This window comes from Pogona vitticeps, chromosome 1 (assembly GCF_051106095.1).
Source record: "Pogona vitticeps strain Pit_001003342236 chromosome 1, PviZW2.1, whole genome shotgun sequence".
NCBI classification, from domain to species: domain Eukaryota; kingdom Metazoa; phylum Chordata; class Lepidosauria; order Squamata; family Agamidae; genus Pogona; species Pogona vitticeps.
In genome coordinates this window covers 70,307,128-70,332,093 of record NC_135783.1, presented here as the reverse complement: position 1 = coordinate 70,332,093, position 24,966 = coordinate 70,307,128, and the positions used below count along the sequence as shown (strand labels likewise).

The 24,966-nt window shown below is 41.3% G+C and overlaps 1 protein-coding gene across 7 annotated transcripts in view; it reads left to right on the top strand.

Moving 5' to 3' along the window:
• ARID1B (AT-rich interaction domain 1B) overlaps positions 1-19,804 on the top strand; it is a 475,555-nt gene extending 455,751 nt beyond the window's left edge. For all 7 annotated transcript variants that reach the window (XM_072994953.2, XM_072994947.2, XM_072994944.2 and 4 more), the window contains 4 exons: positions 9,374-9,470; positions 11,189-11,978; positions 14,728-14,858; positions 16,724-19,804. In XM_072994953.2, coding sequence (XP_072851054.2) covers positions 9,374-9,470; positions 11,189-11,978; positions 14,728-14,858; positions 16,724-18,463 — 2,758 coding nt within the window. In that variant the 3' untranslated portion in view covers positions 18,464-19,804. The remainder of the gene's footprint in view (positions 1-9,373; positions 9,471-11,188; positions 11,979-14,727; positions 14,859-16,723) is intronic.
• Positions 19,805-24,966: the final 5,162 nt, after the last annotated feature.

The following is a 24,966-nucleotide window of genomic DNA, read 5'->3' as shown; positions in this document are numbered from 1 at the left end:
CTTTATGGGTAGCAGAGAGTAAAATCCTCCAAGTTGCCTGACCAACAGGGAAGCATGCCTCCTTATCCCTACCCATACTCCTAGCCCCATCCTTATCCTTTTACTCACTCAGGGTGTTAGGAAAACTTCTTTCTTTTTCTCTCTCTGCGACATCATCACAGAACCAGAGCCAGTTGGTTCTATGGGGCTGATTTCCTTTCAAGGAGCAGAGAATAAGGCTTTTCAAGTTAAAAATAAAATGCATTCAACCAGCATGAGAAGGAACAATAGCTGTATAGAAGTATGATAAAATGTATGAAAAAGTGGAGGGTACAGGTTTTTTTGATATATTTTTTACAAATGTCCTTGTTCTTTTCAGAATAGTAACATTTACTGAGAACATCAAACCTCTTCACAAAAACATTAGCACAGCACTACTGAAAATAACACGGTGACCCTCCTTCTGCATTCAATGAAACCCATGTAGGCTCTGTTTTGCTCCACGTCCTGCTAATGTGAGCCTTTTGTCTCTGTGTTACCGGAGCAAGACCCCTGCAGCGTTACCTGGCATAAAGCCTCAATTGTCATTTTAGCTCCATAACTGGACTGCCTCCTTTCTTAATTATGAGAATAAAGACTTTGAAAAAAGCTATTGTAAAATAGAGTCTGAGCATAGAGCAGGAGCAGAAAGGAGCGATGCTTAGATATACTAAACAGTAAAATGTGTTTTACTACTGTACTTGGGACAAGAGAAAAGGGTTTATGTCCCCCTGACTTTAATAAGTAGATGAACAACTAATTCAGGTTTGTTTGCTCCAGTCTAATTCAGATTGACCCACAAAGGAAACTCCAGTTATTGAAGCTTTGTGAAAGGACTTTATCAGAAAAGTCTCAAAATAATCCAGAATCCATTGTTCTTTGATAAGAGCCATTAAAATTAAGCCAGTTTCAAAATACCTCTAAGGGCCAAAGTAAACAATTATGGTTGTTTCGACCACATGAAAAACAATCAAAGAATTCAACATAACATGTATTTGTGAAATTTAGTAGTGTGCAGTTACTTAGTATAGTAATTGTTTCCTTGTTCCAAAGTTTCCTAGAATCTAGTAAATTGGATTTCACAAACAAAAACAGCCATGAAATAGTTGCTATAACTTAATCTTCAAAAAGATATCTTGCATTGGCCTTCATGGCACTTTGAACTTCAGAGAAAGGTCTTGAATACCAACGGAGAGGGCCTTTGGACTTTCCCCACCCTAACCCCCACCCCATAGCAGATTTGGAGGGTAAGTGCTTTTTACATGAGATTCCCTTTATCATTTTAGGACAGGTTATGGGCTGGTTCCAGTGTCTTCAAACACTGACCCAAGCATGTACTCTCCTAACGGTTACTCTGGGCAGCAAAGGTGAAGGGCAATTTAATTTTTGAGATGCCTGTGTTAGTGGGATAATCTTAAATCCTAAGCGTTACTGGGCAGAAAGTACAATTTCCCAAATATTTTTGCTGTCCCAGTTCTTTTCACTTCATAGGAACTTCTCCACATCCCTTGCTTAAGCTTCTTTGAGAATGGAGGTGATTGTACAGTGGTTGTACAATATGCAAGGAGATTTATTTAGTTAGGCATCCTTCAGTCTCAAAAGACAAGGGTAACATACAGTGGTGCCTCGCATTACGACGTTAATTTGTTCCAGCGAAATCGCTGTAGAATGAAAATGTCGTAATGCAAAAATAAAAAGCCCATTGAAATGCATTGAAACCCCTTCAATGCGTTCCAGTGGGCTGGAAACTCACCGTCCAGCGAAGATCCTCCATAGGGCGGCCATTTTCGGTGGCTGTCTTACGAGGAATCCGTCCCAGAAAACAGCGGGGAGCCATTTTATTTACCCGGTGGCCATTTTGAAACCGCCGATCAGCTGGAGGAAAATTGTCATTTTGCGAAGAATCAGTTCCCGAAGCAGGGAACTGATCATCGCAAAGCGGAAAAACCCATTCAGACCATCATTTTGCTATCGCAATTGCGATCACAAAAAGATTGTCATAATGCAGTTTTGTCGTAATGTGGAGCAATCGTAAAGCGAGGCACCACTGTACTCTGTATAGAGGACTTGGAACAGAATCTATTTTATTTATTTATTTATTTGATTTATATCCCGCCCACCTGGTCTGGTCGACCTAGTGTGGCTGAGAAGGCGAATTCGAGAGTGGCAATCCCTTCCACACTGAAGACAAATGCAATCTGTCCCCTGTGCAGCTCCCTGATTTTGTTGCTTTCATGACTGCCTCTTTGTCTCAGCCTCCTGGACAAGGGTCTCTTCAAATTGGGAGAGGCCACGATGCAACGCGTGCTTCCAGGCTGAACGCTCAGATGTCAAGGTTTCCCATCTGTTGAGGTCCATTCCTAAGGTCTTCAGATCCCACTTGCAGATGTCCTTGTATTACAGTTGTGGTCTCCCTCTGGGGCGACTTCCCTGCACTCTCTATACAGGAGATCTTTTGGAATCCGACCATCAGCCATTCTCACGACATGCCCGAGCCAACATAGACATCGCAGTTTCAGTAATGTATACATGCTAAAAATTCCAGCTCGATCTAGGACTACTCTATTTGGAACTTTGTCCTGACAGGCGATACCAAAAATGCGTCAGAGGCAACGCATATGGAAGGTGTTCAGCTTCCTCTCCTGTCGTGCAGAAAGGGTCCAGGACTCACTGCAGTACACGAGTGTGCTCAGGACACAGGCTCTATAGACCTGGATCTTGGTATATGTCGTCAGCTTCTTATTGAGCCATACTCTCTTTGTGAGTCTAGAGAACATGGTAGCTGCTTCGCCAATGCATTTATCCAGCTCGACCTCTAGGGAGAGAGTGTCAGATATTGTTGAGCCAGAGTACACAAATTCAACAACCTTGTGTGGAGATGGCAATAGAGGGAGGTGAGTCCACACCCTGGCCCATGACTTGTGTTTTCTTCAGGCTGATTGTTAGTCCAAAGTCTTGGCAGGCCTTGCTAAAATGATTCATGGGTTGTTGGGGGTCTTCAGCAGAGTGGGCAGCAATGGCTGCATCATCTGGAAGAGGAAGTCCCTCATGCATTTCAATTGGACTTTGGTCCTCGCTCTCAATCTAGAGAGATTAAAGAGCTTTCCATCTGATCTAGTCCGGAGATAGACACCCTCGGTTGCAGTTCCAAAGGCGTGCTTCAGCATGAGAGCAAAAAAGATCCCAAACGGTTGGTGCGAGGACACAGCCCTGTTTCACTCCGCTTCGGATGTCAAAGGGATCTGATGTTCAGCCATCAAAAACTACAGTGCCTTTCATTCCCTCATGAAAGGACCTGATGATGTTAAGGAGTCGAGTTGGACATCCAGTCTTGGGAAGTATTTTAAAAAGGCCGTACCTGTTAACCAAAATAGATTTTGTGAAATCTATGAAGACCACAAAGAGTGGCTGTCGTTGTTCCCTGCATTTCTCCTGCAACTGTCTGAAGGAAAATACCATGTCAGTGGTGGATCTATTAGCTCGAAATCCACATGAAATGTTACCTAACTACTAAATCAAATGTATTCTTTGTCTGGTTCCTCTGGCCTATAACATTTGAAGACACTGACAAGGTGTTGGCACACTGCAGCCACCTCTTCCTCATTCGCCCCTTGCCCAGCCTGGCTGTTGCAATCTGCCAGAGTGGTTACAGTGGATTGGGCCATGCACATGAAAGTACTCTTTTCAGGAGGGCTGAATGCCCTGACATTTGAAAGAAACTGTTGTGAAGCCCATCTTCAAAAAATCTAACCTGGCGACAGATGATCTGAACAATTAGAGACCTCTCCATAAACCTTCCATTTATGGGCAAAGTTATTAAGAAGGTGGCAGTGGAGCACTGCAAACATTCATTGAGGAGACAGATTCCCTCAGTCCATTCCAGTCAGGGTTTAAACCACGCCATGTGACTGAGACTGAACTGGTCACACTACATGATAACATCTTAAGGGAGGCTGACAGTGGGCTTCAAACAGTGGGCTGTTTGATCTCTTAGCAGCCTTTGATACTATCAACCATGGTATGCTCCTGGAGAAGCTACTGTGGTTAAGGATCAGAGGTCCTGCTCTTTGCTGGTTCTGGCCCTTCCTGGATGGCCGGGTCCAGAGAGTGAAGCTTGGGGAAACTGTTCCAGACATTACGCTGTGGGGTCCTTCAGGGGTCAGTTATCTATCTCCCCAATACTGTTCTAACATCAACATTAGGCTGCTGGGGAAGGTCATTCAGAGTTTTGGGGTACGCTGTTATCAGTATGCTGTTGACATGCAGCTGTATCTCTCCTTTGCCTCTTCAGCAGTGGATGCCGTCCCGGCCTTTGAGTGGTGCCTGGCCACAGTTTTGAACTGGACAAAGGCTGAGGGAAGATGGAAATCTTAGGTTGGGGGATTCCACAGATATGTTGGGTGGAATCATCCTAGACTGGATAGTATTACCCACCATACTACGGATCGTATGGGAGTGACCTAGACCTGACCCTTTCAGTAGAACATCAGTTCTTTTGTCAGATCTGGCAGATTGCACGATTTCACCCCTTCCTGGACAGTTGGGTCTCTATCAATGTTGGTTCACACACTACTTGTCTCAAGGATAAACTACTATAGTGCTTTCTATGTGATGCTTCCCTAAGTGACCCAGAGACTACAGCAAATACAAAATGTGGCAGTCATGTTGATTACTGGAGTGAGGAAATTTGACCATGTATCCCCATTCCTGGCCCTCTTGCATTGGTTGCCAGTCTCATTCCTGGCCAAATACAAGGTGTTAATTTTAACATACAAAGCCCTTAACAGTTTAGGGCCTTATTACATCTTGGAGCAGAAATTCTGCCCATTTTACCTGATCTTCCCAGGGGTCGATGTTGCTGGTGTCCACATCTAGAAAGGCAAAATTAAGCCTTCACAGTGGTAGCCCCCATACTTTGGAAATGTCCCCCATTTAGAGATCCAGCAGGTCTCCACCTTCCAGAGTTTTAAAAAACAACTTAAAATCACACTTTTAAATTAAGCCTTTAAAGATATCCCACTCCTCAGTCTGCTCTCTTATCCATTTGCCACCTGAGGTTTGTCGCCATTATTTAGTTTTTCATTTGTGTATTTATCTGGTTATGTTTTATTGATTTGTGGACTATCTTCATTTATTGGTTTTGATTTGGGAGTAAGGGGAATAGGGTTTACATTCATTGTAATGACTGCCCAAAGTAGTGGTTTCCACTAAATGCAGGCAGAGAGAGAGAGAGTACAGTATATATAATAAAATAAAATGTTTCCAAGGTTCACAAGAGATACTGATGTTCTGCTTTTGCTTGCTTCATCTTTGTATTGTAACAAACTTCCAGTAGTCAAGAACCTGGGATTGTAAAAGGATCTCTTCCATCCACTGAATTATTTTAACATTATAATATCATTATTTCACTCCTCTATGTAGATTCCTTTTCTCAAAATTTTACTTTAAATTTAAAGGGTCCTAGTTTTTCTTCAGTTGTGGCCTTTTGCTGATAAGAAAAGGATTCAGAATGATTCCTTAAAACACCATTTAGTGTTTTCTCTGGAATCCTAAAATATTAGTAATATTCCACACATTGCTGTCTGATCATAATGTCACTATATTTCTGCACAGTTTCCTGTCAGCTGGAGGAATGTCAGCTGTCTTCTGTCAAAGTAGATCAGTAGTTTTTCTTCAGAATTGATTCTCAGCCTTGTTCATTTTATCACGTTTAGCACTGTACATCACATAAGAGGCCATGTGGAAATATATGGAAGTATCTTACACATGTCTAATCAGCTTGTCTGAAAGGATCCACAGATCTGTGTGGTGACAACTTGGGAATGAGGACAAATGGGATAAACAGTAGACTATGAGGAACAAACATATTTTGAGTAGAAACTTGAAAGACATGCATGAGGTAGCTCAGTACCATCAGCCCTGAGTGACAGTGACTCATGGGCAAAGATCTTCTATACCTTGATCTCAAATTCATTGAAATGCTGACGACACTGCAGCTTCTGTACGCAGAACACATGTTGTGTCACAGAGCTTCACACTCCCCTACTCTGTTTCACTTTAAACATTACATGTGACACAGAGTGATAGATGCCAGCTTGTAATGTCTTGAATGTTGATACCGTCTGAGTTAGTAACTATAGAGTATTAGGCTTTTAAGATCTGTGTCAGAGTTAGGTGTGCCAATGTAAAGAGTGACATGTTGAAAGAAAAACAGTAAAAATTGTGTTGTCTCTTTGTAGGAGTAGATACAGTACCACCATTCAGTAAACAAACATTCAGGTCAATTGAAAATATTATAAGTAAAAATTAACCATAAAAAAGTAAGGAGAACAGAAACTATAAAAGAGTTTTTTAAAACTAGACCCAAGATAGCAAGAATATCATTGGCTGCCCATTATCATTGGCTGTCCGTTCGCTTCCACATTGATTTCAAAGTCTTAATGATTACATATAAAGCCCTAAACAGTTTAGGACTTTGATACTTGACAGAACGCCTCCTCCCACCTAGATCTACTCGTATCACTTGTTCAAGCCAGGAGGGGCGACTGAGGAGCCTAACGCTGAGGGAGGTCCGGAAAGAAAAAACAAGAAACCGGGCCTTCTCGGCAGTGGCTCCCAGTCTCTGGAACAATCTCTCCTCCGAGATTCGTTTGGCCCCCCTCACTGGGCATTTTCAAAAGCCAATTTAAGACCTGGCTATTCAGACAGGCCTTCCCTGCAGGTGTCACTTAATTTTTCTGATTCTCCATCTTGAATGACTATTAATTGTTGTAAATTGTGGTAAAATAGTATTCTTGAAGGTAAAATGGTTTATATGTCAATTGCTTTTACTTTGATTGTTGTGAGTCACCCAGAGTACACTAAGTCTAGATGGGCAGCATATAAGTCGAATGAATGAATGAATGAATGAATGAATGAAATTGTCAAGAATCTGGAAACCAATTTAGGAGATGTCCCGGTGTAGTGTTCATGAAAGGAGAAGGCTGGCGGTTTAGGTGCTCACCAGATAAAGCAATTAGTTTTAGAGAGAGAGCAAAGAAGTCATTCAGACAGATGTCCACCAGTGTAGTCCTCCACACACACCTCTCAGGTAGTTGACAGTATACTGATAGGGCACAGTTACATAAAGCCAATTAGGATTGGCCGAAGAAAGGCTTTGAAGTTAGCTCTCTATCTCTATGAGAAAGAGGAAGAATGGGTAGCTGCCCCTACTCTCAGAAGCAGCTGCATCCACTAGGAGAGTGTGCTCTTCACTACAATAGATAACAGCTTAACAACCTTGGGGAGGGGCCCCCCACATCCCGGGTAAAAAAAATATTTGCCTGTCACCAGATAGACATGAGCAATATCACAAGGAGTCATCATGGAATGTTGGCATTCCAGACAGAGAAAGGGCTTGTCGCTGATCATCAGCCACCTAAGTTCGGAAAGGCAAGGAGGGATTCAGAAGTGTTTCTGTTAATTACTTAATGTTTAGTCAGACTTGTGAAGGAGGAGGCTGTTTTTCAGATAGCAGGAGACCAAGCTATTTATTGCTTTGGGAACACCGTTATTTTAGATACTGTTCTGAAGTGGACTGGCAACCACTGTGGTAATTTAAGGAGTGGTGAGATGTATTCCATGGGACTAGTCCCATTTAACACTTGTGTTTTGAATTAACTGATACATCTTCAAAGGCAACCTCCAGATACACTGGATAGCAATAGTCTCATCTGGAGGTCACTAGAGCAAATGCTACCATAGTTCTCCACCCTCCTTTGCCCCATTCCTTCCACTTTCCCTGCTGTGTTGTAGTCATATGACATATCTGGCGATGGTAACATTGCTGTGGCTTCAGACATCATTGCACCAACACAGTCAGCTGTTTCAGTTTATGATACTCTTCTGTATGGCAAATCAAAAATGCTTCTTTTCTGACTAAATGAGTTTTAAGATCTTGCTTTTAATTTGAGTTGCAACAATTTGGATGTCATATGTTATAGCAGACTCCAGTGTTATATCAATTTGAGGATCTACTGTAAATATTAGATTTAATGCTCTACACTACTGCCAAATTACACATGTGAGTTTTCATGCTGAGCCAAAAGCTCTCAAGTTTGCAACATAACACATAATAAGCATACTCAAATTGCTAACTTATGTGGTTTTCACAATATATTTTTGTTATTTCTATTTGTTGCTTAGGCATTATCAATGTTGCGTTATGTGCTCAATTTAAACCTCTGATTTTTAAAAAATTATGCATTAGAATGACTTCCAGATAAAATATTTATCCTTTTTCTTTAAATAATTTTAAAATAATAACATTCTGGCAATATTTGCTAACCAGATATTTTAACAAAGCAGTATAAATCAAACACAGACTCATCTTCAATTGAATTTGACTTTAGGTCACATTACTTTATGATGTATTTGTTACATTTACCTCTCACCTTCCCTCCAAGAAGCTGGGAGGACACATGTGGTTCCCCTACCCATGATATAATTACAACAATCCTATGGGATAATATGGTCTGAGAAATAAGTGCCCCAAAATCACCCACTGAGTTTCATGGCTGAGTGGAGATTTGAATGTGATCTCCCCAATCCTACTTTATCCACTACCCCATGCCAGTTCTTGATTTTTCAAGCTCATTTAATCATTGATAGGTACCATCAATCTAGATATCAGGCTGCACCCTGAAGAGGGTGTTAGTGTGAACTTGAAATACCGGCATAATGATCAATATGTGATTCACTCAGTTGCCACTACCTTTCTATACCCAATGAGAGGTAGATCAAAAGCAACATTATGGCTCATGGGTGTACCACATGACAATTCCTACCTGGGGTGGTAGGCATATCAGAAACCCAGAGCCCTCTCTTCTGCCGCATTGCTATCCTTGAGCATCTCTTGTCCATAGAATGGATCAAAGCTGTGTTGGCAGTCATTGCCTATCTGTAATACAGAGGCACTGAACATTAGTCTCAACTACTGTGGTATAATAAAACAGAATGAAGGCTGTATGGTGATGTATTCTCGAAGGCTTTCACGGCTGGGATCTGATGGTTGTTGTGGGTTTTCCGGGCTCTTTGGCTGTGTTCTGGAGGTTGTTCTTCCAGTCTCTGTGGCCGGCATCTTCAGAGGAAAAGGAGTAGGAACAGAGCATGGACAGAGTTCCTACTCCTGTTCCTCTGAAGATGCCGGCCAAAGAGACTGGTGAAACATCAGGAAGAACAACCTTCAGAACACAGCCAAAAAACCCACAACAACCAGCTGCATGGTGATCTTCAGCATTTCATACAAGTTCCTATAAGTTTCTATTGATCCAGAACATAATCAGTACTAATTGGAAGCTCTTAATTTTCACTTCAGGCATGAACCATATGGACAGCAATATCCAGCACAAGCACCTCCTTCAGGACAGCCTCCCTATGGAGGGCACCAACCTGCAATGTTTCCACAGCAGCAGGTAAACACATATGATCATAATATTCCCTTTGCAGAATTTATTCTAGGTATCCAGTCATTTGTGTAGAAGTAGCAAACAAAACTTAGAGTGATTTCTTTTGGCAGACAGTGAAGGCATTGCCATGTGCTTGAGTGCACGTGATATATTCCGTTTATATTAAAAGATTCACAGCTGGAATCACATGATCCAGTGAATAACATTAAAGAATAGTGCAACTTATTTACTGGAAAGTGGATGCAAATGCAGACAGAATTTAAAGACTGTCACTTGACCGAATCCAGTTAGCTTAAGGAGTGTACATGGGTGTCTGTTTTAGACAGCAGGTTGGCAGCTAGCATCCTCCCCCACTGTAAAATTCCAAATTTATTTATTCTGTTAATGGACACAGACATGCTGTGTCTTAGTGGAGTTTGGATGCGTAACTTATGCTAAAACTGCCACTATGCAGTTTGTCACCTCCTCCTGAAGGGGAAAAAAATGGGAGTGCAGATTACATCGACGTAAGGCAGCCTGAGCAAAGTTTGGTCCACCAAATACTGTTGGAGTGCAATTCTAAGCATTCTTCACCACTGGCTGTGCTGGCAGGGGCTGGTGGGAGTTCATTCCATCAATAGCTGGAGGGCCACAGGTTGCCTATCTGTGAGGTAAGGGCTCAGTGGAAGTTAGATCGAAATGTCCTTGTGCTTCTAGTGGAGGGAGGTTCGGGCAGAAATACAAAATCAGCCTCCCTGCTTAAATCTGTGGGGTAGCTAGGACTATGGAGAAATAATTAAATAGTTGTCAAAGCATTGTATTCACATAACTGTCAAAAGATATTATACAGGTCTTTAGTACTTCTCAGTGCAAAACAGCAGCCAAGAATCACATCCAGTACTATGCATAGCAATCCAATTATCCCTTGACCCAGAGATTAAAAACCTAGTGTCTGTTACTTTCCTGATTTACGAAGTTGAGATGTCTGTGAATCATAGGTAGTGGTGACACTTTCAAAAGAGCCTTCTCTGACCAGAACATTAAGAAATATATGGAAGATATCCTGGATTTTATTTTGTTGTTTGTTCAAGACAGCTAGCTTCCCACGTAAATAGATACTTTCTTCACATTTTACATTCATGTGGGTATGGTTTCATATCCTGAATGGTGTTTTTAGTATATATGCTGGAGATTTAAGCTTTTCCAAGAAGCAGGTTCTAATGAGCTTTAAAACTAAATAGAGGCCTTTTCAGCTTTCTGCTTATTTTTTAAAAATTTAAAAGACAACCTAATAAAAGAGACTGTTTAGTAAAAGTTAGAGGAAAAGTCAAAAACAACCAGAAAATGTTTATCAATATTTTTGATGGCCATTTTTAATGACCTCTGAATTTAAAACTACCATAACAAATATTAGTGTATGGCTTGTTTCCTGTTAAATCTACAGTTACAAGCAAACTAAAACAGACCCCTAAAATGAAAGGACTACTTCAGTGACAATCATAAGCGTTTCTCTCCTGGCACTGTGTCACACAGGATCATGATCCTGTTGCCAGTCCATATATATTTATTGAAAGCATTAACAGCTCGCCATATGTCTGTGAGAACACTAAGAAAAATTACAGTAATATCAAAATGTGTATAGAATGTGAGCTAAAATTCTACTCTCATGCCAGTTTATAAGAATATGAAAGAATCATGTTTATTATCCTATTTTAAATCTTATTCCTGTTGGAATTTGTTTTCAGAACTACAAGCGTCATATGGATGGCATGTACGGCCCTCCAGCAAAACGCCCTGATGGAGATATGTTCAATATGCAGTATGGGAACCACCAGCAGGAGATGTTTAACCAGTACAGCAGTACTTACTCTGGACCAGACAGGAGACCCATGCAAGGACAATATCCATATGCTTATAGCAGAGAGAGAATGCAGGGTCCAGGACAAATTCAGCAACATGCAATACCCTCTCAGATGATTGGCGGGCCTCTGCAGTCATCCGCCTCCAGTGAAGGCCCCCAACAGAACATGTGGCCAACAAGAAATGATATGTCTTACCCCTATCAGAACCGGCAAGGCCCTGGGGGCCCTGCACAGGCCCCACCTTATCCAGGGATGAACCGGACTGAAGATATGATGGTACCTGAACAGAGGATAAACCATGAAAGCCAGTGGCCTTCTCATGTCAACCAGCGTCAGCCTTCTTACATGTCATCCTCTGCCTCAATGCAGCCTATCACCCGACCTCCTCAGTCATCCTACCAGACGCCACCATCAATGCCAAATCACATCTCTCGGGCTCCTAGCCCTGCATCTTTTCCACGCTCGCATGAAAACCGTATGTCTCCAAGTAAATCCCCTTTTCTGCCTTCTATGAAGATGGCAAAAGTTATGCCCACTGTTCCAGTCCCACAGATCACGGGTCCTCCAGTCCAGCCACCACCAATTAGGCGGGAAATAACATTTCCTCCAGGCTCAGTAGAAGCATCCCAACCAGTCTTGAAACCAAGACGAAAGATTACCTCAAAAGATATTGGTAAGGACTATACAATTATCCTTATGCATGGAAATTTCCTTATAATTGTAATTACAGTGGTGCCCCACATAGCGACGTTAATCCGTTCCAGGATTAACATCGCTATCCGGAAACATCGCTAAACGGAAAGAAAAATCCCATAGGAACGCATTAAACTCTGTTTAATGCGTTCCTATGGGGGGTAAACTCACCGCTAAGCGGGAATTCTCCATAGGGCCGCCATTTTCGTTGCCTTGGTAAGCGAGGAATCAGCGCGAAAACACTGTGGGTGGCCATTTTGGAACCGCCGATCAGCTGTGCGAAAATGGGGCCTTTGGGAGGACTGAGGGGGAGGGCTCCCCTGAAGTCCTCCCAAGGCCCCCTTCGGCATTTTCGTCCAGCTGGCCGGCCAGCGCTTTGGAAGGACCGCGGGGGAGGGCTCCCCTGCCGTCCTTCCGAAGCGCCCGCCGGTTAGCTGGGGGAAAATGGGTCCTATGGGGGAAAATCGCAAATTGCAGCTAATTTAAAGAACAAGATACATGCCCATCACCTTGTTAATTAGCTGCAATTCACCACCACAACTTTGTGAGTTTACTTACTTCAGGGTAAAAATCCCAACTGAATTCTGGCCAGTTGTCATGTAAACTAACATTATTATTATAGCCCTCTTTAATGTTGTCTTTTATAGAGATGGACACAAAGCACTCTATGCCATGTTATGCGTTCCTTTTCCCTCCCACCCCAGCTGGCTCCCCCTCTCACCAGCTGGTGCAGACTGCTTTTCTCCTGCTCTCTGCATGACTGTCCAGTCATACATAGCAGGAGTATCTGCCTTCCTCCTCTGTCTCTTCCAGCAGCTGCCTACTCAGATGAGACAGGGCAGGGATTCCTGCAGCGCAGCCTTTGAGTGAGTGGCTGCTGGAGGAGTGAAGCAGACACTCCTGCTGCAACTGGGCAGTCATACAAAGAGCAACAGAAAAGCAGAACGTGTTGGCCAGTGAGTGGGGGAGCCAGTCAGGCTGGTGGGAAAAGGGAATGTGGTGTTGCAACAACTTGAGACAACACAGCACAAGGGCTTCATGCCCACCTCTAGTCCTGTATTCTTCAAAGATGGCAGTTGCTTCTCTTTTAGTGGTAAACCTCAAAATTCAAAAGACATTCTTTTCTGCCTTTTCCACTACTAGACTGGCATGTCAGTTTTCGTTTCCTAGCCTTTGCAGCTGTTTCATGCTCCATTCTCCCTAAAAGGCAGCGCACGGTAGCCTTCGTGTTAACGGTTCCCAACCTTGGCTCCCCAGATGTTCTTGGATTTAAACTCCCAGGAGCCTTCATCACTACCTGTGCTGGCCAGGATTTTTTGTAGTCCAAGAACATCTGGAGACCCACGGTTGAGAAGCATTGTCTCAGGGGAAAGAACAGATGATTTTGGTATCTTCAGTGTGCTTTGTTTATTCACAAAAGTAGGTACACTGAGAGGCACGGGGTGGGGGGGAGATTTATGGCACTTAAAAATTCAAACCAGGTTTGAGGATTAAAAATTGAAACTGATTTTTCTCAGTTCTTAAAAGTTATTTAGACCATGCAAAATGGATTCAGTGTGTAACATGAAATGCGTGTAAGATGTGCATCCATTCCTGTGTTAGCTTGAGACAAAGGATAGACAATCAAGTTGATAACCAGGTATCGTCCCCATCAACTCCTCATGCTTGATGGAGTATAATCTCCTCTGCTTGTGGAACAGGTATGAGAGAATCCAGAATGATTGGTGCCATTCTGTAATTTTTCTTCATGTTTCCGTTTTCAAAATGGCAGTGTGGCTCTTTCATCTTATTGCATACAGTTTTATCTGCATGTAATGCAGTTCTCAGGGGACGTGGTGGCGCAGGGGACATGGTGGCGCTGTGGGCTAAACCGCAGAAGCCTGTGCTGCAGGGTCAGAAGACCAAGCAGTCGTAAGATCGAATCCACGCAACGGAGTGAGCGCCCGTTGCTTGTCCCAGCTCCCGCCAACCTAGCGGTTCGAAAGCATGCAAATGCGAGTAGATAAATAGGTACCATCTCGGTGGGAAGGTAAACAGCATTCCGTGTCTAAATCACACTGGCCATGTGACCACGGAAAATTGTCTTCGGACAAACGCTGGCTCTATGGCTTGAAGAGCGGATGAGCGCCGCCCCCTAGAGTCGGACACGACTGGACAAAAATTGTCAAGGGGAACCTTTATCTTTAATGCAGTTCTCAGTGAAAAGATTTTCATGAATGGGCATTGTTCTATTTTGTTCTCCTGTCATTTAAGTAACAAAGTTAGGGAACTGCAGTTAATCTTAGTTTCCTGTACCATCCTGATTGGAAACTCAGGTTACTGGCTTTTAAACAACACAGGGTTACAGAGTCAGTTTTAAACCATAGTTTCATTATCTTATTTAACAGCTAATGTGGAAGCCACTAAACATTGTTTCTTGGTATGTGAGCAATAGGAAGCAATGGTCAAGTGCAGCTTCCCAGCTTGTTCCTTACTCCCACAAGGGAGCAACTTTGAAACAAAGAAATTGTGCAGGATTGCGCAGAGTTTGTGCATATTCCACTTTCTTAATTTAAGATTTGATTGTGTAAACTGTGACATTAAGGAAACTGGTAGATCAGATCATAAATTTGGAATACAAGTGGATATTGTTATTATTGATCACAAGTCCATGTACCATTTCAAACCTGCCCTGCAAATGTCCCCTAGACAGAATTCATACTAAATTTGTTTATGTTCTTGTTTTCCAGTGACTCCTGAGGCCTGGCGAGTGATGATGTCTCTTAAATCAGGCCTTCTTGCTGAAAGTACCTGGGCGTTAGACACTATTAATATTCTGCTGTATGATGACAGTACTGTTGCCACTTTCAATCTCTCTCAGGTAAGTTTGGTGTTTCGCCAAACTCTTCCTCATGCCACACTTTTAAGGCAAGAGTCATCCAGAAGACCAACCCTTCTAAATTAAACCAGTTACAATCATCATCATATCTTTAACAAAATCTTGGATCCTAAGAGATGGGAATGGCTCTGGAAAAAACAATCCCATGAAAAAACAGTTCTAAGAATTGGGGTGATGGTACATATTCAGTAGTAATTAAGGAGAGCCACATATGCAAATAGAATTACCTTCCACTCTGCAAAACCTCCTTTGAATCTGATTCAGCATTTATACCTTTGATTTACAGTAGGTAGAACTGAAGAATGCTTCCATAGAATACTTTTCAACCTGACATTCAGTCAGTACATCTATTGGACTGCTACATAATAGAAGCCTTCAAGAGCTTATCACTAGCATGAAAGCAAACCTGGCAATTACTAATGTATTGTCCACTCTTCTATAGCTGGAAAGCTAAAGTGGTCAGAGAATTAGGAGTGGCAGAAAATGAATGTGAAGTAAATAGTTGCATATGATCTGAAAGGTCACTTTGTGTGGTTGCCATAGAAAAAGATTACATTTATTTCTGTAAATAATATCTTGGATTTTTTAAAGTGAATTCTACCTAGCATTAAGTGAATTTATTTTTGTACAAAACTTGACCAAGATGCCACTACCAAAAATCAACATCTTTGATGCAGAAGACAGGTATACCACAGGATATAAGGAGCATGACTCTGTGATCTGCTGGATTGCCAGTTTTCTAGCTTGCACAATTGTAGCTGTGGTTGTTTTTGTGTCCAACTTACCCTGACTTGCTTCTTTATTCAGAAACAGTGCTGGAATATGGGAGCAGTGAACAGAGTATTGAGTTTTGATGGACCAGATTGGCCTTCTAAATAGCACTTTGCCCAGTCACCTATAACAAGTAATAATAGGAGATAGGAAAACATGGTTAGAAGGGTTACTACCAGCACTTGTGAACCAGCAACATCTGTGTATTTATTTGCAGGTTCAAATACCCATTTATTAAATATCTCTTAGCCTAAAGTTGCTCCCTGTATACATTAGGGGCAATTTGGAAAAGAAATCTAATTGAAATGAATACATAGAGAGCAGAATGTCACTTACTAAGAATTTTAGGAAGATGGTATCTGCTAAGTATCCAGAAAACAAAGTGGTGAAGCTTCTATTTGGCAGGATTTCAGAATTCACTTTACCTGACCTCTTGGTACATCTGCATTTCTACAGGATGTGCATTGAAAAAAATGTTGCATAGGAAGCAATCCTAAGTTGACAGGGGTGTTACATGCTGGATGATCCACGACTTCCAAATCTCCTGTCTTGCTGCAACCAGTTTTAAGATGGAGAGTGGCTTTTTCTCATTTTCCTCCCACACTCCACATTATTTTTAAATTTTCTTCTTTAGAATAAATAGGAACAAAAACTACTAGAGACCTTATGTGAGGCAACAATGGAGGAATAAGGGGCTTGGGATCTCATGTATCCAAAGATAACACAATTTCCAGAACGCTTTTGTTTTGACTTCTTCCACTGGCAGGATCCTTTCTGTCAAACTTCCTGCAGGTTTACCAGGGACCCACAAAGTGAATATACCACCTTGCTGGTGAAGCTCCTCTTCACTGGCAGAGAAGCACTCCATATAAAAATGTCTACATGCTGTTTCATGTGTAGAATAAAGGGTAGATAGGAAAAATAGGCTGACTCAACATTTTGGATCATGGAAAAGTGTAGAAGTGTTAACTGAAAATCCTTCTGCAAGTAGACCTAGTACAACTAACACAATTCCATGTATTCTAAAATGTACCTCTTAACATTTTTTCCTGTTTTTTCCCCCATTTCTTCCTCAGTTATCTGGCTTTCTTGAACTTTTGGTGGAATATTTTAGAAAATGCCTCATTGATATCTTTGGGATCCTAATGGAATACGAAGTGGGACATCCAGGACCAAAATTACAAGATCATATTTCAGCTCGGAAAGAGAATGGCCAGTCTGTAACAGAGAATGCCAGAAATGAAGAAGAAAACAATGATGAATGTATTGATTACTTTGCTGAATTTGAAGATGAGGAGGAAGAGGAAGAAGAAGATGATGATCGAAATGAGAATGCTGAAGGAGGAGAGAAGAATGCTGTTCTTGCTCCTTCCGGTGCCAATGGTGATCCAAGTGAGAGGCCAAAACAAGCCAGCAAGTTTGACAAGCTGCCAATAAAAATTGTAAAGAAAAACAATCTATTTGTTGTTGACCGATCTGACAGGCTGGTGCATGTTCAGGAATTCAACAGTGGACTTCTCCACTGGCAGCTTGGTGGGGGGGATACAACTGAACACATCCAGACACACTTTGAGAGTAAGATGGAGATTCTGCCTCGCAGGAGGCCTTCTCCATTGAGCTCTACAAGTAAAAAGAGGAATGTGGAAGGGAAAGGGGAGTATGAGGAGCAACAGGACAAAAGCATATCAGCCACCATTGACGATGTCTTGTCAGCTCGACCTGGAGCATTATCTGAAGACTCAGACTCTACTTCACAGACAGACAGCAGTAAATTTCCATTTGGGATCCATCAAGCCAAAAGTCATCGGAATATCAAGCTGTTAGAAGATGAGCCACGGAGTCGAGATGAGACTCCTCTATGCACCATAACTCACTGGCAGGACTCTTTGGCCAAGCGTTGCATTTGTGTGTCAAATATCGTCCGCAGCTTGTCCTTTGTGCCTGGCAATGATGCTGAGATGTCCAAACACCCAGGCCTGGTGCTAATCTTGGGGAAGTTGATCCTTCTCCATCATGAGCACCCGGAAAGAAAGCGAGCACCACAGACATACGAAAAAGAGGAAGAGGCGGACAAAGGGGTGGCCTGCAGCAAGGATGAGTGGTGGTGGGATTGCCTTGAGGTCTTGAGGGATAATACGTTGGTCACCTTAGCCAACATTTCTGGACAGCTAGACTTATCTGCTTATACAGAAAGCATCTGTTTGCCAATTTTGGATGGTTTACTGCACTGGATGGTGTGTCCATCAGCAGAGGCACAGGATCCTTTTCCAACTGTGGGGCCCAATTCAGTCCTTTCACCTCAAAGACTTGTGCTGGAAACCCTGTGTAAACTCAGTATCCAGGACAATAATGTGGACCTTATCTTGGCCACTCCCCCATTCAGTCGTCAGGAGAAACTCTATGCTACTTTAGTTAGGTACGTCGGGGACCGCAAAAACCCAGTCTGTCGAGAAATGTCTATGGCACTCTTATCGAACCTTGCACAGGGGGACACGCTAGCAGCAAGGGCAATAGCTGTGCAGAAGGGAAGCATTGGAAACTTGATAAGCTTTCTTGAGGATGGGGTCACTATGGCCCAGTACCAGCAGAGCCAGCATAACCTCATGCACATGCAGCCTCCACCTCTTGAGCCTCCAAGCGTAGACATGATGTGCAGGGCAGCCAAGGCTTTGCTGGCCATGGCTCGGGTGGAGGAGAACCGCTCAGAGTTCCTTTTGCACGAGGGCCGTTTGCTGGATATCTCAATATCTGCTGTCCTGAACTCTCTGGTTGCATCTGTCATCTGTGATGTACTTTTTCAGATTGGGCAGTTATGACATAAGTGATAAGCCAAGCATGTGTGAGTGGAGATTAGAGGGTCACATATAACTGGCTGTTTTCTGTACCTGTTTATCCAGTGTAGGAAGAAGGAAAAAAAGAATCTTTGCTCCTCTGCCCCATTCACTATTTACCAATTGGAAATTTTAAAAGTATATATTAATTTGAACAGTTACAGAATTAATATTTGCTGTCTATGTGTGTAAGTACATCTTATTTTATTTTTTAACCAAAGTTTGTCTTGTACATTCAAAGGTCACACTTCTTTTCCATAGATATCCTTTTCAGTGTTTTTTTTTTCATCTTTGTATCACATATTTTGGGAGGGGAAGCAAACGAGAGATATTGGGGATTAAAATGTTGCAAAATATTATTTGATAAGGGGATAAGGCTCACTACTCTGAAGTGCAAAAGTGGGGAAAATATACTATGTTTACTGTCTGTTTACTTTGCAAGAATGAATGAAAACCCATCCACCCTTTATGCCATTGCCCAAAGCGCTCTGTGCAATAGAAAAATGTTAGTGATGTAGGTGTAGCAGATCAAGGAAAGGGGCTGGTCTGTAGTCTGCGTAAGAAATTATCTTGGTTTCTCTGCAGGAGAATGGTTACACTAAGTTAGGAGCAAAAAATTCTTTAGGAAACTTCTAACACAAACCTGAAGACAGACGATCAACATGAATTGCTTCCTCACCAGAACTGTCACATCAGTATCTTGTTTGACCTTCCACAATGACAGTTCTTCACAATTCCTTTTAATCATTTTTTAAATATTTTTATTGCCAAAAGGCAGTGATGTATATAGAAGTTGTACATTAAACATACCCTCATCTTTTTTTAAGAAAAATAAGTACAAGGATTTCTCTTCTTTTTTTTTCCATGATGTGGTAACTACAAAGTGATGGTAGACTTAATTTTATTATTATTATTTTGTTTGGGCCATGTTTCCAAAAACTAACAAAAAAAATCACGAGGGTAATGTACAAGTTTCTGTATGTATAAAGTCATGCTCTATTTCGGGAGAGCAATTGCTCACAACTTGCTTTATAAATCAAGATGTGGAAATGGTTATGTATGGATTGATTTAAGAAAATGGTTACCAATCTACAGGACAAAAATACATATAAAGGAAAAAAGGAAGAAACACAACTTCAAAGATTTTTCAGTGAGAAGAATCCGCATTTGTATTTCAAAATAATGTAGTTTAAAAAAAGACAAAAAAACTTGATGTAAATTCCTCCTTTTCCTCTGGCTTAATGAATATCATTTATTCAGTATAAAATCTTTATATGTTCCACATGTTAAGAATAAATGTACATTAAATCTTGTTAAGCACTGTGATGGGTGTTCTTGAATAATGTTCTCATTTCACTATGAAATCAATTACAGTTAGTAGCAGTTAAGGTTATTCTCTTCTGTTTACTGTTGCTGTTGGGTTATTTTCATCTAACATTCAACTGTTGCTGCTGAAAAAAAGCCAATCAAAAATAAGCAACCAGTTTTTACTTATCACAAAAAAGTTGGGGGATGGGGGAATAGAAAGAGAACAATCATATTGAGAAGTGATTGTTTCCACTGTAGAGCTACAGCAGCCATTGCATTCTAGAATGGAAGTGTAATTGTTTGAATAAAAGCACCTATGTTTTTTAAAAGAATCTGACAATAATAGCTGGAAGGAGCGAACTTGTACATTGCCGAAATTATGTTTGGTACCCATTATGAACTGTCAGAAGCTTTATGTAAGGATTCCCTGTGATCACAAAAACTCCATTATTCGTTTACCCACAACAGCTGAAACATCCTTCTCAATAAGAGAAGTAGATTATCAGGCATATTCTTTGCATGTGCAAATCTGGTCTCTTTTGGAGATAAATGGATATCTAGTACAAACAAAAACTGCATGTGAGTATATGCAGGGATCCAGAATGGAGTGTTTATTTCTATGCAAATTATTATAGCACTGATACTTTTATTAACCTGTTAGTTGCTGAGGGCAGTTTATGTATCTTAGGGATTGTTTAAATTCACCACGCAATGAGTTCTGTTCTAAATAGAATTGATTTTAAAATCAGATGGTGTCACCATGGGATTTGGGTTGGCATGTATGTCCTCTTCAGAAAACATTTAACCCGTTTTTAAGCTATGTTGTATCTTGACTGAGGGGACTACACTGGCTTTTAGAATCATTGCATTTGAGGCTTTGTCCTGCACCCACCTGCCTTGCCCTCACATTGGCCACTCACCCCTGCTGCTGTGGTGAGAGAGGAGAGAGGGTATTCTGGCAAAGCTGCTTCCTCTTTAGAAAGCTTGGCTGCTTCTGTCCCTTTAAGAGTGTTGAAGCAGCTATCAGCCGCCCGGTTTCCTGAGCAGCCCCACTGGATTCTTTCTGCCCATTTTTAACTTTGTTCCATGAAAGTCTGCCTGGAGAGGAAGGTAAAAGTAAAGGTTCCCCTTGACATTTATTCCAGTCATGTCTGACTCCAGGGCGCGGTGCTCATCCCTGTTGCCACGTTGCAGAGCCAGCGTTTGTCCATAGACAGTTTCCATGGTCACATGGCCAGCACAACTAGACACGGAACGCCGTTACCTTCCCACCATGGTGGTACCTGTTTATCTACTCGCATTTACATGCTTTTGAACTGCTAGATTGGCAGGAGCTGCGACAAGCGGCAGGACGGGAGCTCACTCCGTCACGTGGATTCGATCTTACAGCTGATGATCTTCTGACCTTGCAACACAGAAGCTTCTACAGTTTAACCTGCAGTGCCACCATGTCCCTGGAGAGGAAAGGTGGGGACAAGTAAGGCATGGAAAAGTAGTTTGCACACACAAACTGCTTGCCGAGGAGGGAAATAACTTGCAGCAGGAGCAGGGTGTGGCTGTGAGAGTGTGTCTGGTGTCCTCCCCTTCTCTCCACTTCCCAGGAAACAGCATTTTAGAAAAGGGATAGAAGCAGCCAAGCTTTGCTAGCAGACCCTCCCTCTCTTGCACCCATCAGTCTCTGCTTCCTTCCTGCTGCCTCTTCCACTGTCTCTGCTGGTTACCCAAAGGTGCAATTTCCAGCAACAGATGGGTGTACATATGTAGAAATAATTGAAATGTGGGTTTCACATGCATTCTAAAATAAATGACCCTCTGGCAGAACAGTATTTTAGATCATTTTCCAACCAGGAAACACACTTCCCTGGTGAAATAATTCGTTCTCCAGAACACGGCCAAAGAGCCCGAAAAACCCACAACAACCAATTTGTTCTTCTGTTTACATCATGGATACACTTTATTTTAAACAATTCTTAAAAAGCAGAATGCAGTACAACAGCAGGTCATACTGTCAGATCAATTCAGAATCCTTTTTGTCCATTTTTAAAAAGTAGAATGCAATACAACAGCAGATAATACTGTCAGTGGGATCAAACCGGAATCCTTTTTTGTCCATTGTATGAGCAGCTAGACTTTTCCAAGCTTCCAAACAGGTAGCAAGTACTTCCTTGCACAAGAGTTAAATACCTCCCTGCATAAGCCTTGCAAAAGCGATGTCTGGCTTGTAGAATAGCAAACCTGTGATCACATACACCTTTATTAAGCAGGGTACTGCCCCGTAACAACAGTTGAGGGATCACATCACAGAGCATTATTATAGTGTCCCAGAAACCTCTCTGTGAAGAAATCACTGAGGTAGAGCTAACGGTTCATTCAAAGTAATGTCCATCTAGGAATTGCTTCCTACTTAAATTGTTCTTCCATTCATCTGTTGCCAGCACGATATCAAAAGAAGCCGCAAAGGAAGTGCCGTCTCTCTCTTGTGGCAATGCATGAATTGGATCTTAGGCCCCTCACTGAAGCATTTAAAAGGTCTAACAGATCAAGTCCCACAACTCTTGTCCTGAGTTATATTTCAGAAATCATTCCCATTTCTCAAATGAGACACTATTATTTTCATTTAATGTTACTGTACTAAATATAGTTCAAGTAGTAACTCTTGTGCTTTGTCCTAAATTATGGTCGTTGGAATTGCTGCATATTTGTACATTTTTCTTCCTTTTTAGTCACTATGGAGTTCTTTGTAAATATGTTATCCCAGTAGACATCTTTTATAATCCTGCCATATAACTTGCTCTAACACATTTATATAGAAGATGATTGTACGGACAGGCAAAGTACATACTACTATTATCATCCAAGTTTGACATGTGACTCCCTTGTGTCACAAAAAGTAATTTTCCCTTCTTCAATTGTAATCTATTCACTCTTGTATCACCCGTGGTAACAGTCTCTTCTATCTCTTTGTTTCTTGTATAATAATGTGTTCAAAAATATATGTTAAATTATAGCCCAGTTGTAACTACATGCCATGAAAAGAAGCAGATTTAGGAAATGATAAAAACCTTAAAAGCACTGTGTGGTAAGAAGCTGTATCTAAGATCCTAAGTATGCTCTGTTACACAAAGTAATTTTAATCTCTTCAGAACCTGAAGCTGACCTTTCTGTTCTTTATGTATTTTAATCCTGTGCTGATACGATTTTGTAGTACCTATGAAGGCAGCAGGGAAAAAGGAAGACCAAATATGAGATGGATTGACTCTATCAAGGAAGGCACAGCCTTGAATTTACAAGAGCTGAACATTTTGGAGCATGCTCGTTCATGAGGTTGCTACAAGTTGGAGGTAATTTGATGATACATAACAATTGTTTAAAAAACACCCATCAATTCACTATGAGAAAATGTGTCCATCACCAGTACAGTTAAAAACACTGGAATGGTGTTGGCAGTAAGAAATAAACCGGTCTTTGTCGTCCTAATAACCCACAATATTTTTATCAGGAGTGGGAGAAACTACTGGTGTACTGTCTCTTCCATATTATTTATTTATTTATTTTATTTAATACCTTTATTTATTTCCTGCCCCATTAGTACCAAAACACTATTCTAGGCAGTTTAAAAAGGATAAAAACAAGCTTCACAACAAAGCACTAAAATATAACACAAATAACAGTAATGTGGCAAGAGCATTTTTCAAAAAAAAACGTGACACCAACAGATTATCACAGAAAAGCAGAACTGGAGGCGAAACACTCAAACAGGGTCAGATTGAAAAGAAGTGTTTTCAATTGTCTTCTAAAAGAATACAGGGAGAGTGCCAGGCATAGCTCCTCTGGGAGCTGGTTCCATAGTCTTGGTGCCACCATTGAGAAGACCCTACCTCTGGTAGATGACCTTTGGGCCTCTCTCGGGGTGGCTACCCAGAGGAGCCTGGCCTGAGACGATCTGATGTATTGGGCAGATGACATTGAGGACCAACAACATCCATAACCTCTTCCCTCTGGCCAAATTGGCTGGGGCTGCTGGTAACAGGAGTCCATCAATAGTCATAGGTTCTCAACCCCTGCTTTGATTGGTCTATGGAACTAGCTTGGAGCATCATCACTGTCCATCACATTCAAACATTAAGTTTGAATTGAACAAAATGCTTAAAACTCTGGATTTCAATTACACAGCATGCATGGTTTATACAGTGGTTCTCAAACAATCAGACAATTTAGCTGTTATTTGTCCTATTCTTAACAGTAACTTTTCAGCATTATTCTTCCAAACTTGCACAAATTATGAAATCACAAAATCTAAAAATAGCACATTTTGGCACCAGGAGAATGCAGTATATAGTTTGATATGAATAAAGAGATAAATATTTTTGAATGTTGTGGTCAAACATTTTGGTTAATTGTTGTTTTATGAGGTACACTTTGCAAGAGAATTGGTAGGATGGATTCTGTTTGTTCAGCTGAATTGAGCAAACTATTATAAAGGACCTATGATCAGATTGCCAGATTAATAGGTAAATTTCTAATACAAAGTGTTAAGAAATTAATTCTGAGACAGGAAGCATCCTTCATATTTAAGGGGGGGGAGAGAAAAAATGTGGTAAAGCAATTGACCAAAGAGGAATTTTTAAAAAACTGAATAATAATTGTTACCAATTGGACCTGGCTTCTTAATTACTTACAGAAAAGAAGATACTTTTGCTCAATGCCATTTGGCTTTTATGTGTTCAGAGCAAAGTGCTCTATGTATGTGCCCTTTTCTTTAAGTATCCAGAGAAAAAGGAAAGACGACATCAAAGAAAGGACAGAATAGGATGCTTCTAGAATAGAAAACCTACAAAAAAAAAAAACTTCAAGCCTTCCTCAGGTGCACCCCAGACTTATTTCTTGTACTTAGGGCAAGGTCTCTCAATGCCAAATATTAAGCTCTACCTATCAAGTAACATCTTCCTTTATTTAAAAAAGGGACTGCTTTGTGGTAACATTCAATACATATTGAACAGAGGGAAAGAAAAGTGGGCAAGAGACAAGACAAGCTGAGGAAATGACCCAAATAAGTTTTGCTTTTTGAACTATGGACCAGTCTGTATTTTGTACTGATTAACTGCACATGTTTTCTCACAGCACCCATTGTGTAGTACATGTAACAAATGAAGTCTTACATGTTATCACTCTCTTAAGAA